General features: G+C 50.4%; 1 protein-coding gene across 7 annotated transcripts in view; it reads right to left on the reverse strand.

Moving 5' to 3' along the window:
- Positions 1-3,281: 3,281 nt before the first annotated feature.
- REXO1 (RNA exonuclease 1 homolog) overlaps positions 3,282-16,915 on the reverse strand; it is a 74,707-nt gene continuing 61,073 nt past the window's right edge. For 4 of the 7 annotated variants that reach the window (XM_037886102.2, XM_037886100.2, XM_037886097.2 and 1 more), the window contains 5 exons: positions 13,474-13,584; positions 12,481-12,596; positions 11,299-11,437; positions 8,501-8,621; positions 3,282-7,059 (listed from right to left, as the gene is read on the reverse strand). In XM_037886102.2, the coding sequence (XP_037742030.1) occupies positions 6,971-7,059; positions 8,501-8,621; positions 11,299-11,437; positions 12,481-12,596; positions 13,474-13,584 (576 nt within the window). In that variant the 3' untranslated portion in view covers positions 3,282-6,970. The remainder of the gene's footprint in view (positions 7,060-8,500; positions 8,622-11,298; positions 11,438-12,480; positions 12,597-13,473; positions 13,585-16,915) is intronic. The other 3 variants (XR_005223402.2, XR_005223401.2, XM_037886098.2) reach the window with 3 other exon arrangements.

Below are 16,915 nucleotides of genomic sequence, written 5' to 3' on the forward strand. Positions count from 1 at the left end.
GACCCTTGCTCCCAACCCTTACTCAGGTGTTTGAGTTAAAGGGGTTCGGGTAAAAACAAACGAAAAACGACACAGGATTTTCGACAGCGTGAGAGAGCTTCCCTCCCCCACCCACTTAAATGGGTCTCGCTGTGCTAACAACCCAACGAGGTCTGCAGCTGATCCAGTGTCCAGCGCGAGACAGGGTGGACCAGGTGTGTGTTTCAACCCATATCGAGAACAAGAGCCTACTGACTGTTTGTAAAGCAGGACGGGCTGTTTTTCTAGCAGATCTGCTCTAGGAGTTACAGTGGGGGCTGGGCAATGCAGGAGATCAAACTAGGTGATCCCAGGGGTCCCTTCTGGCCTTAGAATTTATAAACCTAGCAGCAAACGGAGCAACTCCAGAGGCCTGGGCAGATCCCAATCCCCGCTGATGAGCCCTGCTGACAGGACCAGGGACCTTCAGCATCTAAAGCACCAGCCTCTGCCTTTGAGCTAACAGCAATAGAAGGCTGTTATCCTCTATGTGGATCAGCCACAAGAGGGTGACCGGCCGCATTTGCCCAACGTCATATATAAAGCAGCAAAAAAGGGCAGAGACTGTAACCCTGACCTACCCACCCTCACCCCAGGGACATGTTTTCGGTCTCACACTTCCGTACAATCGGCTTCCTGGAGAGTCAGCCAAGAGCGACGTGCAGACCTGGCCTGGGGCTTGAAAAGCTTCTCCTTAGGGGCTAGGGGAGCCGGAGGGTTTAATGCCAGTCCATAAAGGCTGAGAAGGGGTGAGACGCCTCCCCCACCAGCACTTTAATTCCTCCCCCATTTGGGAGATTGATGGGGCAGGAGTAAGGGAGCGTGGTCGAGGGGCTGGAACAGGAGCAGGGGCTCTGGGGTGAAGACTCCTGGGCACCCAGCCCAGCTCTGGGGCTGGGTGGGAGCTCGTGGTGAGCACAGGGGAACTGGGAGGAGGGTGTGGACCGGCAGGCCGGACTCCTGGGTTCTATTCCCCGCACTGGGAAAGAGTGTGGCCCACCGTTTAGGGGAAGAGGCAGTGAGGCCGGACTCCTGGGTTCTGCCCCGAGATCCGGGAGAGACGCAGGGGGCTGGGAGGCAGTGCGCTGCATAGCGCCGCTGGCCTGGCAACCCACGCTGGTTTAATGTGCAAGTGCGTTGAGATCTTTGGCTGACGGGGGCAATTGCTTTGGCCTTGATGCTGCAGGGCCTGGTGCGGGGCACACGCTGGCTGTGTTACACAGGCACAAGTGCCTGGTGGGCGAGTCTCAAGGCCCTGGCACACCGGTCTCCCTATGGCCCAGAGTAAAATCAGGGCAGGGCCTAGGTGCAGGAACCTTAGGCTATGGCTGCACTGAGCTCCACTCCCCCTTTGTCCCTGCCGGAGGACAGAAGCGCTCCCACCAATACCGGATTGGGGCCCCCAGCACAGCACCCCACCCCGTGCTGCCCAGGATGACGCCCTGGTGCACAGCCACGCCTTTCCCTAATGCTGGAGTGTGTCCCTTAGGTCGTGGTCTCCCCTGAGGAAACAGGAGTTGGATGGTGAGGTCAGGGGCCCCCCACTGCCGAGCTCCACTGGGCCAATCACACCTTTGGTTTTCAGAGCATTGATCACCACGAATTGCAGCTCAGTCCCTCCCCTTCCCCCTTGCTCTCCTCCCCCCAACCCATGAAATAGCAAATCCCTGCCCCTTACCGCAGAGCCAGGGCCCTTTCCAAACACTCATCTTCCTACCAGCCCTCTGTCATCACCAGCTCCATTGTACAGAGCAACGGAGAGTGAAGGGGCTACCCACGGGCACACAGCCAGGCTGGGGCAGGGCTGGGAGTGGAACCCAGGAGTCCTGACTGCCAGGGCGAGGCTGGGACCAAAAGGCCCAGCGTCTCTGCAGGTGTAAGAAAGCCGCCACACTCTTCGTAACGCAGCCATGGCTGCGGCGCAGGGAAGGCAGAAGTTCCTGTTGAAACCAGCCCCCTTGCCCGTTAGGCTGGCGGCTCCACAGAGCCTGCTGCTGCATTTCCCCTCTCGCAGCCCCACCAGCTCCAGCCGGGCTCAGAAGGTAGCAGCACTGGCCCCAAGTCAGACTTTGATGTGCGATGTAGCAGTAAAATCAAGCTGTTGGGAGAGTTAATGACTGAATGTAGCCCAGTGGCCTCAGTTACGAACTGACAGGGGTAGGGGGCGCTAGGCTGGATGGGACGAGACACGCTGACCATGCACCATGTTTAAACAGCCTACAGGGGGGTTAGGGGAATTGTCTGCTGTTCACTAAACGTCAGGCCTGGAGTTTCGAATGGCCTTGGTGCTCTTCACTTCCTAGCCAAACCTGTTGTGTGCTGTGCTGAGAATGGAAATTCCACCCCAGAGTTGGCTGCATTTCAGTCACGGGTGAAACAATCCTTCACTCCATACCATTTGCCTAGTGCATTGGGGGTGTTTGATGAAAGCAAATGTCACCTTTTATCCTCCAGGCAGTTTATGGGGTAGACAGTCTCTCTCAAAGGACCCTTGACAGCAAGTGCTCGGTACAGACACCGAGAGCCCTAGACGTACTTAGCCTCATGGTCTTGGTCAAAATTTACCCTCATGTCCCTCTTGTACACAGCAATGCATTCTGGTTACCTTCCCTCCACCCACTGCTCTGCATGGGGCTGAAAGGACACTGTTTGCAATGTACTTTGCAACCCCCGTGAGATGACAGGTGCCAGGCATGGTGTGTAAAATGCTGCACTGGTGCACTATTACAGATGCAGTGCACGGGGGTAGCAATAGGCGAGCCCTGGTCTAGCGGATAAAGCAGGGCACCGGTACAAGGAGATCCTTGTTCTCGTCCAGCTGGTGACCTGGGGCAAGTCTCTCTGTACTTCTGCTTTGGCTCTAAGCTCTTTGGGGCAGAGGAAGTTGATGACTTGGGGGGAGGGATAGCTTGGTGGCTTGAGCATTAGCTTCCTAAACCCAGGGTTGTGAGTTCAATCCTTGAGGGGGCCATTTAGGGACCTGGGCCAAAAATTGGGGATTGGTCCTGCTTTGAGCAGGGGGTTGGACTAGATGACCTCCTGAGGTCCCTTCCAACCCTGATATTCTATGAATATACAGTGGTGCCAACCATCTGATCTGGATCGACTCAAGGGATGCTCCACAGGAAAAGCTCTGTGAGCAATGGGGTGGGCATCTCCCACCCATGGCACTGAACTGACACAAGAACACAGCAACGCCAGAGGGACAGTTCCGTTTTGGGAGCACATACCATCCGTGAGCCCCAGAGCTAGCAGCCCACATGTTTATTCAACACCTTTTTATTAAAAATTATTACAAAAAAGGAACAGGTTACCATGTTTATATACAGTCCAAAAATCTACCCACTTTGCTGTTACAGTGTCCGATGCGCTTCAAAGAAAGCATTACTGAAAGGGGGCAGCCCCCCCATGCCAGCTGGTTACCTGCAGCAGCATCTAGAGTATGCCACGTTTCCGGGCGGGGGGGGGGGGGGAGAAGAGTAGAAAAAACAGGCAGTGGGGAGGAGATAGAATTAGTAAGAATACAGTTAACAAGAGGCCTGATTTTAATCAGCACAGTGATGACTGGCACCCCATAGCTGCTTCCTGAAATGGGACAGAGTGGGAGGAAGGAACGAGGGACTGCAAAATATATAAAGCAACGTGGAATATTCCAAGCCCCTTTAACTAACAGCCAGAAACCTCATTTTAGACTGTTGTCCAGTATGGGCTACTTTACAACTGAAGCCCGTCATGGTGGATTGAAAATTGAAGGGGGAATGGAAGGAGAGCCATCATTTCCGCTGCTGGAAACCTGGCATTAAATGCCTCTCACAACAGGCAAGAGGAATCCATCCTCTAGCCCTTAACGAGGGCAGCTCATCCGAGTAGATGTGCCTCCTACCCCTCCTCTCACTCTCCACCCCACCCCCCATTGCTACATAGGCCCACACAAACATTGTGCAGCAGGCCCAGCTGCAGCAGAATAGCTGGGGAATCACCCCTTGTGCCATTCGCCCTCACGGGATGGCATCCACTGAGGGGTGGTGATATCCACTACCCAGGCCACTTCTGCTCTGGAACAACGGCACTTGGGCCTTTCTGGGGGAAAGCAGCCGGGGTGGGCGCAAACGAAAAGCAGAGGTGTGCCAGCCTAAAGGAAAAGCTGACTGGAAAGACATCCTGAAGGCAAGAACCTGCCTTGAATCCCGCACTGCTCCGAGCTTTATTGCTAAACAATGCGGTTCCTGGCAGTAACGGGGGCTGGGACGCTCGCCTCTTTCTATAGCCAGATGAACAGAACCAGACTGGTAACAGTCCGCAGTGACAATCCAGCAGCGAAGCTCATTAGCAGTAAAGATGGTGTAACCTCTAAGCTGTAGCTCCTACCTCTGGTGGGGAGAGGGGAGGAGGAGAGAAACCCATTCCTCCCCAGTAAACTTCCTCCACGTCCCCACCCACTCGGCAAGCAGCACAGCGCAAAAGACAGTAATAATGGGGGATTTCAATTGAGTTTTCTATTTTTATAGCCACTCATTTCCTGGAGCATTTCCTGCGCTGAGGGAGGGGCTGGGACACAGCGTGTTAGCGAGAGGGGAGATGGGCAAAGTGGACTGGCTGAGCCACTTGGGGATGGATCTTCAGAGAAAGTGGCTCAAGACCCGTTAACCCTGCTTCCAACCACAAACAGCCAGGAAGGGCAGGAAAGTGATGGAGCCTCTGGCTGATGGCTTTGCTCATGATTGCAGGTTTTTAAGGGCAATGTTGCAAATGAAGAACCATCGTCCCCCCCAACCAACCCCCAAATCCAAGCAAGCACATGGAGAAGATATGGTGAATATGGTGGTGGAGGCTGTAGTTCCAGGGAAGCAGCAAGGTTATATAGTCTGTAGTGAGGTTATAATCTATGAACGGTAACTGAAGCTAAAATAGAGAGAGAGAGAGACACTTTACGTGGGGGGAAAATACATCTCCCAGTGGAACACAATGTATTGGTGCTAAGTTACTCCTTCAGACAGAGTTCATCTGTCGTATTCAGCCAGCCACTTTATAACGGGAACAATGCAGCAGGATGTACTGTAGTAATGCCAGTCCCACACATCAGCCTGAGCACCCCCCCCCCCCCCCCCCACGCACAAGGTGCTATAGACTCCAGGGAGCAGACGATCTGCCGGGGAAGGCCCGGTGTGGTCAGCACTAGGGGAAGAGGGTGTGAATTATTCACTCTAGAACAGACCCCCTGGCGCCGCAGAGGCCTGGAACAAACGGACGGCAGCTAGTGGAAGCGACTTTCAGTTCTGGTCGCTGTGTGTTTGCTGATGGAGGCGGCATTAGCAAGGCAGCGTTCTGCCCTTCTAAAAGCCAGAGACGGCTGGGCTCAGCTGCTGCGCTGATCTCAGCTCAGACAAGATTCTGAACCAATGACCATTTCTCTCTCTCTGAGCCCTGAATGCAAAGGGACTAGGAAAAGGGGTGCCATGAATATGGTACATTTAATGTCAAGTCATCAAAGCCCTTGCTATTCCTGTGCACTACTGGTTTAAAGTTACTATTCATAAATAAACATTTATACTGAGAGAGTATAGAAACAGATGGGGTGGGGGAGTTCTGTAAAAGAGGAGAGAGAGGAAGAGAGTGAACTGGGGGATTTTTTTTTTTAAAAAAAAAACCCCAATTTCCATGAAAACCAGTTTAAAAAGTCCTATTTTCACCTATTGCTTTGATCTTGCTAAGTCAGTCCCCCACTAAAGGGATCAGTCTGCAGGGACCTCTGAACATTTTCCTGTCCAGTAACAGCCAGTGCTACCACCACCCAGCTCCTGTTGACAACCCTTGAGCCTTGCTTCTGACAAACACAATGGAGATGCTCTGGCAGCTGAAGGCGTGACCCTAGAGGAAGCCAGCTCCTGCCACCCTGCTGACAGCCAGAGGATGCAATGAGGAGCATTTGCTGGATGCCACAACCTAGCCAGCCAGAGTGTAAATCAGGCCCTTTAACACCACCTGCCCCCTCAACAAGTTAATAAGTCTAAGTTCCTCCTGTCCTTGACAGCTGTAAGTTGCTCTATGGCTTCAGAGCCTTCCTCACAGTCCTGGCTACCTTCCTGCCGTATCACTGAAACTGACTGCAGCAGCAGGTGGTTATGGCTTCCTAGCTGTCCATGGAGCATAAGACACTTCTGGCTTCTTCACCTGTTGCCACCCAGGATCTACAGAGCCCTGCACTTGTTCAGAAGGATCTGGGCACAGCAACTGTGCAAGTCTGCTGAAAGTCATCATCATTCCTCCTCCTCCTCTTCTGCCCAGCGTGGCTGTTTCTATTCGCTGCCTTTCAGGGGCATGCCATACTCCCTTGCAGTGGGTTCTTGCTACAATCCCTTCTCGGCGACCCAATTCTCAACCCACCAGCCTTTCTGCAATTCACATGTTAGCTACCAAACGTTCCCCGTTTCACACCCTTCTTACCCAACTTTTCTGTCTGTTTCTCACTGTCCAGCCACTGGGGACAGCTGTTTGCTTCAGAAGACAGAGGCAGATGCTGTGCAACCCTTCAAATCTAAATCAGAAATAAAAAAAAGAGTTGTCTACCTTTAGCTTCACAGAAAAGATCATTTCAGATGTATCCAACGTGCCTCTGAACACTTCTCCTAGAGAATAAAGAGCCTCTCTCTGGCTTTACTACTCAAAGCAGCCTTGCCATGCCTACAAGGCAACTACCGCATCCCAGAGCATCTCTCTGGTGGAGCCGAGAGGATCTCAGAGCCACGACCCGGCCACGTGACCATTGCCAGCTGAGAGCCTGTACCCTGTAGCTGCGCCAGCAGCAGACTCTACGTTCCATAGATACCAGCGAGTGCATAGGGGGATCTGGAATACGGCATGCTGCTGGGTACAGGTGAGCAGTGTTACTCGGAGTATTTATTACACTGCTTCAAAGAGGCGGAGGAGGAACAGGAGAGAGACCGAGCGCAAGTCATCGTTTCACTTTAGCATCTTCTTTGATCTTCCAGATCATCAGCTCCATGCAAGCGCTGGCGTCCTCACTGGAGTCATGACCTTCCACTGGGGACAAGAGACACAAGCGCTACAGTTAGCCACAGCCTGACAGAAGGGACAGGCATCCTAGGCCCGGCTTCTGGGCACAGATTCTAGAGAACATTAGAGTTCCAGGTTCTATTGGAAGGTGGGGGGACTAACTCAGACACTTAATTGGGAGCTAGTGGCCTCGAAAGCCCCTGCAGTTACATCAGGATCATCGCTCTAGTTGCACAGGGGGTGGCCAGATTCCATGGTTCAAACAGAGAAACAATGTTGTCGAGCGACAGCTGTTCTGCACAGAGCGGAGAGGAGCGACTCCGCGCTGCATGCCGTGCTGGGCACCTCATTTCAGAGGGAGGCCTCAGAACAGTCTCCTGGGGGAGTCTAGAGCAAAATGCAGCAGACACAGTTACGCTCTTCGGGGGAAACTCTGAGCTGACAGATGCCAGCGGGAGTTTCACACACCCAAGAGCAGGGCAGAAGTACTGGGGTATGTTATGTGGCTCACACAGCTGAATTCCCCTTACATCTCAGCACCACCATCAGCTCACTAGACCCCTCTGCACAAGGAGAAGGCAACCGCTGACACTTGCCTTACAGAAACAGACACCTCAGAGGAGAGCGCCCTGGAGCCTGCGCCCTCCCCATCAGAATGACCTGACTTTGGCATCAGAACTAGGCTCAGATTAAGGCATTCTGAGCCTGACAAAAATGAAGGAGTGGGAAGGGTAGTTTAGGACCACATCTCACTCCTGGCTCCTCAATCCTCCCCTGCCTGAAAGATCAAAAGAGAACTCTCAAAAACTTCCTGCTGCTCCGCCCTGCAAGGTTATTTATGTAGAGCTGAAAATATACAGAGGGCTTAACAACAGCCAGGCCAGAGAGCAAGATCCCTGCCCAAAGGAATTTGCAGTCTAGAGGCCCCGGTGGGTCCCGTGCAGTTAGACAGAGACGCGGGAACACGACTCACTAGCAGGCTTGCAACGTGGGTTTTCAGAAGCGGTTTGGAGGAGAGGTGCTGCTGTGCTTTAGTCAGTAGGCTGTCTCAGTGTGAATGGGGACATGACTTGCAGCTTTGAGACACAGGGAACAAAGAGGAAGGGTGGCTCAGGAGACGTGGGATCGAGTCCCAGCCCTGCTGTAGACTGCCACGGGCCGTGGGCAGGTCACTTACTCTCTCTCTGCCTCGGTTCCCATCTGTAATGCAGGGACAATAATGCTTCCTTTCTCCCACCCTTTATATTACCTTGTAAGAGTGAAAGGTGGTTGGGGCAAGGGCTGTCTGACTAGGAGTTTGCACGGCACCTAGTACAGTGAGGCCCCAATCTGAGCTATGCAGAGGCAGCTTGGTGGTGCACACGTGGTGGTAAGGGCAGACGGGGAGACAGGAGTGGAGGACCTCACACTGTAGGTGGAATTAGATGGGAAAGCAGCGTTCCCGTTTTCCCCGTCTCTGAAGTCTCACCATTGTCCTGGATGATGCGCTTGAGGTAGTCAGCCATCAGCGTCCGGAGTGCTCGTTTGTAAGGCAAACCCAGCCGGTGGGGAAAGACGACTGCAGTATCCACCACTGTGCTATGGATAAGCTGCGGGGGTGGGGGGAAAAAAAAGAGGGTGGTTTCTTTTTCCCTCCTCAGAACAGTCAGTGCATTAACTGAGATTAACCACACACCCCAGGTAAGACCTTGATCACCCTCAGGTACCACCTCCACAGCGCTCCCACCAAACCAGTTCCGTGGGCGGCTCTGGCTGAGCTGAACCGAAGCGTCCTGAGCAGCACCTTCTGCCAGCCAGAACGCCTGCCGGCCAACGCACCGACTCCCCTCCACAGGCAAAGCTGCTTATATCCACGTCTCAACTCAGCCGTTAAAACTCCTCCAAGTCTTTTCACAGCTCGTTACACAGTCAGAGCAGCTCCTTGAGATGGGTCCCTTTAAACAGAATGAGCTGTGCTTCGCAACATACTTGGATTTAAGCCATTACCTGCCACACCTCTGCACAAGCAGACTCTTGCCTCTTTTAGAGACAGGTCCATTGGTTTCTAAGCTCTGGCTGGGGCTTTGGAAGGGAATCACTTATAAGAGTTTCAAATTAGCTTGAATGGTTCTGTTCCTGCTCTATCTGCAGATGGATTTAAAGAGGGCTGGATAATCTGATCGCGTGTGTCGTTTGTAGTTAATATAGGATGAGACAGGGCGAGCAGATCTTATGGGCAGGGCACAAGCAAATCACTGCAGAGGCCGGGAAGGAATTTCCTGCCACTCACGTACATAACAGGGGCAAAGAGTTAACTTGTCTCTAGTACCAAGCATTGATCAGAGCTGGAGTCAGGATAATGGCTAGATAGTGGGTGAGTGGTTCAATCCAGCATGACAGAGCCCATGTGCTTTTGAAACAGTCCGTGCTCAAGTTTGCTCTGCACTAGAGAGCTCACACATTAATTCTCTGTGCTGGCCAGAGGAGTGTTTAACAGGGGCTATGAAGACGCCAGGGTGAGAGAGAGGTGAAGTATCATAAGGACTGGATTTAAGAATGGGGTGCTTGAAGTACAGCCCTGAGACGGAGGTAAATTTGTACATCTGGCCAGCGAGGGCAATTCCGGGAGAGCTCTCTTCTTTAGGTTTATGATTCATGACACAGGATGACTTGAACAGCACTTTGACTCTTCAGCCGCCCATCTGCCCCTTACTTTGTCTAGGCACTTGCTAATGTTGCGTGACAACTTGCAACTTACTCGTTAATCGTTTCATAGCTGAGCTATGGAAATGCTTTAGAACAGCTGCAGTTTAATGGAAACAACCTGCCGCGCTCTTTGAAGTGTAAAACTGCCAAACATTATGGATAATCTCCTCTATAGCACAGTCAAGTTTGGCATCAGCCCAAGCAGAATAATTACTTATGTAGATCAGGGAGACTGAGGAAACGGGATAAGACAGCTTTAAATATAAAACTGAAATGCTATTGCTATTTGAAGCTTGCTGTGGCCATTATTGGGATGTCGTCTTTACTGCCAGAGCCTTTAGAGATTATGACTTTGCACTGCACTGCCTGTAAAGCTTTGCTAGATTGCTTTTGGGTTCATTCTCTTGGCAGTTTCTGTGATGCTAAGAGAAAATAATGACTTTAAGAAGCCAACACAGTCATCTTGTGCTGATGAGACTGTAAATGATTTTTTTATTGTGATTACTGATACTTTGAGATCCTGGAAAGGAGGGTGCTATAGAAAGGCATGAGTGCAGGAAACTTCACAACGCCCCCATGAGTTAGTGAGTATTACCCCTTTATCAAATAGGGCTACATGGATAAAGGATGGTCTTGTGATTTGTGGGCTTGAACCAAGAGTCGATCTGCCAGACTTCCCCTGACCTTGGGGGAGTCACTTAGTGTCTCTGTGTTTCCATTTCTGTACAGTGGGGCAATGGCCCTGCCCTGCCCCACAAGAGAGTGGTGAGGATAAAAGACTGAGGAGCTCAGATGCTATGGTGATGAAGACCAGAGAAGCACCTTAGGGTTTGTCTATACACGAAATGCTACAGCAGCACTGCCTATCCGTCGGCATAGGCAACTCGCCTCCCCGAGAGGCAGCAGCTCGGTCAGCAGGAGAATTCTTCCGTCGACCTAGCCCTGTCTACACTGAGGGTTAGGGCAGTTTAACTACACTGCTCAGGATGTGGATTTTTCACACCCCTGAGCGACATAGTTAAGACAACTTAATTTGCTAGCACAGACCTGGCCCCAGATAGACAGAACGGTTAAAATGATTTGATCAAGGTTACACATTAAGTCAGTGGCAAACCTGGGGCTAGAATCCAGGAGTCCTAGTAGCCAGTCCTCTCCCTCCCGCCCAAAACTCTTAAAAAATTCATGAGAACGCAGTCTTGGTTTCAGGAGACAGTTTGACAGGCCGGCCCATCTCTGGGGTAGGATCCATTACAGGCCTCCAGAGGTAAGAGAGGGGTTCTCTTTCCACAGCTCACTCAATCCCTGACCGCACTGCTGAGCGCATCAACAAGGGAACCATCTGGGCCGCTGGGGATGGTGTTTCTCCTAGGTACAGATCACTAGGTGACTTGAAACACGGCTTGTGCTCCTGCGCAACCTATTGAGCGGCAGCCTCCAACGGCTCAGGGAAGGATCTACAGTGATCTTTCGCTCTCATGAAGGCGAATCTTACTGCATTACAAAAGGAACAGACCAGGCATGTAACAGGGACACAGTAAACACAGATTAAAGAACAGGAAGGGAGGAGACAGGGTTTGTTACCTTTAGTGCAAATAAATCACTTTCCAAGCTGTGTCCTATCAAAATCGTGTCTGTGCTGAACATGTTTAATAGAACAGCTTGCACGTCTCGCAGGGTGATGCTCGCGTTCGCCAGGTCCTCCTCCGTCACACCTGAAAACCTGCAGTGCGACAGCAACAGGGGACTTCTCCTTAGTGGGGCTGAACCATCCACGTCCTAGCAACCCCCACACATCTGGGGCAACGAAAACTTCCCAATCTCAAAGTTCTCAAGAATAAGCTTTCAGCCAAGCGATCCAGACCATTGAGACTTGGCGCACGACATGGTGACAGAGGCACGTTTTGGCACCCGCCCCATTACTGTTTAAGGCTGCAGTTCTGGTGCGGAGGTCCTGGTCTTCGTGGTAATTGTGAATCACATCTGTGAAGCTCACAGTGGCAGCTCCTTTGCCCTCGGGGCCTTGCGACTTGGCCCACGTGATCACTGGGCCACTCGGGTTTGGTGTATCCGCCCCTCCATAGAAGGAGACGGGCAGGTGGATGCACCAAACCTGGGTGACGTTGCGACCTCATGGGCCAGGTGCTGCCCCGCAGGACAGCAGCCACTGCAGCAGGGTGAGCCCACTCTCCACACCCTTTCAGGACCCCTGCTCCTCCACTTTCCATGACACACCCTTGGTTTTCCCACACCTCTGCCACGAAATGCAGTAACAATTTTGTGGATAAAATCACAGCCTTACTCATGTTTTCTGGGCCGTTTCAGCACAGCTGCTGGTCTGTTACAACAACGTGATCCACTGAAATCAGGGCTTCACCTGAGTGGCAGCCACAGTACTCAGCATAGCAGGTAAGTGGCTGGGCTTGAGGGGAAGTCCCCATGCCCTCTGTACGAGAGGAAAAGCAGCCACGAATGAGCTTTGCAATTCCAAATTCTAATCATAAGCCACATGCTGCAGAGGCAGCGAACTCAGCTGCTGGGGAGGAACGGCTGGAGGGGACTTGAGAAATGCCTTGTCATCACTTCTCGAGCCAGCTAAAGAGTGGTGCTGCTGACAGGCTAAGGGAGGGGAGCCATGCCAAGATATCAGTGTTGGGCTGCTGAAGTCATTTATTATTAAAAACTCTCTCTCTCTCCAGAAAGCAGAGTCAAAAGCCTTTTTAATGGCTCTGGCCATATTCCATCCAGGGGAGGGGCTGCTCTTACCTGGTGTTGTAGTCCACCACTTTGTTGTCAGGTTTGACAAAGGTGTCATAGACCACTTTCAGGTCAGAGTTGATCACTGTTACTCTTGTCAGCTCCAGTCCTTGCTTGGTGTAACACTGTCAACCGCAAACAAGCAAAGAGAGCTGGTCTTAGCATGGGGTTTGCAGTCCAGATCTCAGTATTTACGTGCCACCCCATTCACGTTAGCACCAGCGTCTCCTGCATTAGGACGCTGCACGGCCGGCTAGCATACATTGGCTAACACTGCTATTTTTCAAAAGAAATTTATCATCTTAAGTATGAACAGCAGCTGATCAATTAAAAAATACATCTCCCACTAACCCCCAGAATGTGCTATGACATCATATAGCCTGATAATCACGTGGTCTGCCAAAGGAAAAAAAGAAGAGTCTTATTTGATGCTAAATATGGCAGGTGAAGGAGAAGAATCTAGGAGTTGTATATGTACACCACAGCATGGCCTATAGACAGGCAGATCTACAGTACATGATCTCTGGAGCACAGCATCGGGGGGGAGAATCAGTTATTCAGACAGCAAGGTAACCTTCTGGTATAAATATTAATAAGAGTTCCACAAAGAGGCTATCTACAATTTATAATCCACTTTTTAAAATAACTTGATACGCAGTGATCCTGAACAGGCTTGCTCTTAATAAACCGTATCAAAAGGATGCTCATAAGCACTGGATTAGATCGTCCTGATCAGTTACATCCTGAGCCCTGGCTCCTCTTGCAAATGGATGAGAATGTACCGTTCCCATTGCTGACGGATAAGACTCCCACTCAGAGAGTAACTGTTGAACAGCATGCTGCATCTCAAGTGCAGCTTTTCTTCTTCTGGGAGACTGACAGGAGGAAAGAGATCTCTACAGGAGAGCGCTGCAGAGAGCTGCCCTGTTCCACCCCAAGCACTAGCCCTATTTCATGTATATGTTCCCCTTTCAGTTAGGATTTCTGCTCCCGGATACCCACCATTTCACAGTCTAAAGCATAGATTCCTGGATAGCCATCGGTAGTAGGCAGTTTCTCAAAAGTTTTCACAAAACCCTCAAGGTTCTCCTTCCGGCCATCTTGGACATGTTGCTTTAAAAAGAAAACCACACACACTTGTAAGACAAGAGCAAGTCCCTGAAATCCCATCACAAGCCAGACAAGACTCAGAACTAACTTTCCAACAGATCAAATCTCAGATTGAAATAAGAAAATTTCTTTACGTTTCCAACAATTACAAATGAAGAATACGATTGGCTGGCAAAAGGTTCCAACCGAGCAGGTACCTTGTAGAAAGGCAACAATTACACTGCAGCCAGCGATTATACAAGCGTACAGGAAAACATTTTATAAAGCAACAATTAGTGCTGTTATACTACAGGAAATACACAAGGCTGAAGGCTTGCGGGCAGCAACAGATCGGAAAAATGCAGGTATTCTGCAGCCTCACGCCACATGGTGATCCACTGCTTCCGATAACTTTACCATGGATAGCAAACCTGGCCACATACAACCAGAATCTCACCTCCACATGTTTCAGAATAACAGCCGTGTTAGTCTGTATTCGCAAAAAGAAAAGGAGGACTTGTGGCACCTTAGAGACTAACCAATTTATTTGGGCATAAGCTTTCGTGAGCTACAGCTCACTTCATCGGATGCATACTGTGGAAAGTGTAGAAGATCTTTTTATATACACACAAAGCATGAAAAAATACCTCCTCCCACCCCACTCTCCTGCTGGTAATAGCTTATCTAAAGTGACCACTCTCCTTACAATGTGTATGATAATCAAGGTGGGCCATTTCCAGCACAAATCCAGGGTTTAACAAGAACGTCTGGGGGGGGGCGGGGGGTAGGAATAAACAAGGGGAAATAGGTTACCTTGCATAATGACTTAGCCACTCCCAGTCTCTATTCAAGCCTAAGTTAATTGTATCCAATTTGCAAATGAATTCCAATTCAACAGTTTCTCACTGGAGTCTGGATCTGAAGTTTTTTTGTTGTAATATAGCAACTTTCACGTCTGTAATCGCATGACCAGAGAGATTGAAGTGTTCTCCGACTGGTTTATGAATGTTATAATTCTTGACATCTGATTTGTGTCCATTTATTATTTTACGTAGAGACTGTCCAGTTTGACCAATGTACATGGCAGAGGGGCATTGCTGGCACATGATGGCATATATCACATTGGTGGATGTGCAGGTGAACGAGCCTCTGATAGTGTGGCTGATGTTATTAGGCCCTGTGATGGTATGTGATAGATATGCGGGCACAGTTGGCAACGGGCTTTGTTGCAAGGATAGGTTCCTAGGTTAGTGGTTCTGTTGTGTGGTATGTGGTTGCTGGGCTGTCTGTAGGCAAGGACTGGCCTGTCTCCCAAGATTTGTGAGAGTGTTGGGTCATCCTTCAGGATAGGTTGTAGATCCTTAATAATGCGTTGTAGGGGTTTTAGTTGGGGGCTGAAGGTGACGGCTAGTGGCGTTCTGTTATTTTCTTTGTTAGGCCTGTCCTGTAGTAGGTGATTTCTGGGAACTCTTCTGGCTCTATCAATCTGTTTCTTCACTTCCACAGGTGGGTATTGTAGTCGTAAGAATGCTTGATAGAGATCTTGTAGGTGTCTGTCTCTGTCTGAGGGGTTGGAGCAAATGTGGTTGTATCGCAGAGCTTGGCTGTAGACAATGGATCGTGTGGTGTGGTCAGGGTGAAAGCTGGAGGCATGTAGGTAGGAATAGCGGTCAGTAGGTTTCCGGTATAGGGTGGTGTTTATGTGACCATCGTTTATTAGCACTGTAGTGTCCAGGAAGTGGATCTCTTGTGTGGACTGAACCAGGCTGAGGTTGATGGTGGGATGGAAATTGTTGAAATCATGGTGGAATTCCTCAAGGGCTTCTTTTCCATGAGTCCAGATGATGAAGATGTCATCAATATAGCGCAAGTAGAGTAGGGGCGTTAGAGGACGAGAGCTAAGGAAGCGTTGTTCTAAGTCAGCCATAAAAATGTTGGCATCCTGTGGGGCCATGCGGGTACCCATAGCAGTGCCGCTGATCTGAAGGTATACATTGTCCCCAAATGTAAAATAGTTATGGGTAAGGACAAAGTCAAAGTTCAGCCACCAGGTTAGCCGTGACATTATCGGGGATAGTGTTCTTGATGGCTTGTAGTCCATCTTTGTGTGGAATATTGGTGTAGAGGGCTTCTACATCCATAGTGGCCAGGATGGTGTTATCAGGAAGATCACCGATGGATTGTAGTTTCCTCAGGAAGTCAGTGGTGTCTCGAAGGTAGCTGGGAGTGCTGGTAGCGTAGGACCTGAGGAGGGAGTCTAAAGAGCCAGACAATCCTGCTGTCAGGGTGCCAATGCCTGAGATGATGGGGCGCCCAGGGTTTCCAGGTTTATGGATCTTGGGTAGTAGATAGAATATCCCAGGTCGGGGTTCCAGGGGTGTGTCTGTGCGGATTTGATCTTGTGCTTTTTCAGGGAGTTTCTTGAGCAAATGCTGTCGTTTCTTTTGGTAACTCTCAGTGGGATCAGAGGGTAATGGCTTGTAGAAAGTGGTGTTGGAGAGCTGCCGAGCAGCCTCTTGTTCATATTCCGACCTATTCATGACGACAACAGCACCTCCTTTGTCAGCCTTTTTGATTATGATGTCAGAGTTGTTTCTGAGGCTGTGGATGGCATTGTGTTCCGCACGGCTGAGGTTATGGGGCAAGTGATGCTGCTTTTCCACAATTTCAGCCCGTGCACGTCGGTGGAAGCACTCTATGTAGAAGTCCAGTCTGCTGTTTCGACCTTCAGGAGGAGTCCACCTAGAATCCTTCTTTTTGTAGCGTTGGTAGGGAGGTCTCTGTGGATTACTATGTTGTTCAGAGGTATGTTGGAAATATTCCTTGAGTCGGAGACGTCAAAAAATAGGATTCTAGGTCACCACAGAACTGTATCATGTTCGTGGGGGTGGAGGGGCAGAAGGAGAGGCCCCGAGATAGGACAGCTGCTTCTGCTGGGCTGAGAGTATAGTTGGATAGGTTAACAATATTGCTGGGTGGGTTGAGGGAACCATTGCTGTGGCCCCTTGTGGCATGTAGTAGTGCCTTGCATAATGACAGGTTTCAGAGTAACAGCCGTGTTAGTCTGTATTCTCAAAAAGAACAGGAGGACTTGTGGCACCTTAGAGACTAACCAATTTATTTGAGCATAAGCTTTCGTGAGCTACAGCTCACTTCATTGGATGTATACTGTGGAAAGTGTAGATCTTTTTATACACACACAAAGCATGAAAAAATACCTCCTCCCACCCCACTCTCCTGCTGGTAATAGCTTATCTAAAGTGACCACTCTCCTTACAATGTGTATGATAATCAAGGGGGGCCATTTCCAGCACAAATCCAGGGTTTAACAAGAACGTCGGGGTGGGGGGGGGGG

This window comes from Chelonia mydas, chromosome 25 (genome assembly GCF_015237465.2).
Source record: "Chelonia mydas isolate rCheMyd1 chromosome 25, rCheMyd1.pri.v2, whole genome shotgun sequence".
Taxonomy (NCBI): Eukaryota; Metazoa; Chordata; order Testudines; family Cheloniidae; genus Chelonia; species Chelonia mydas.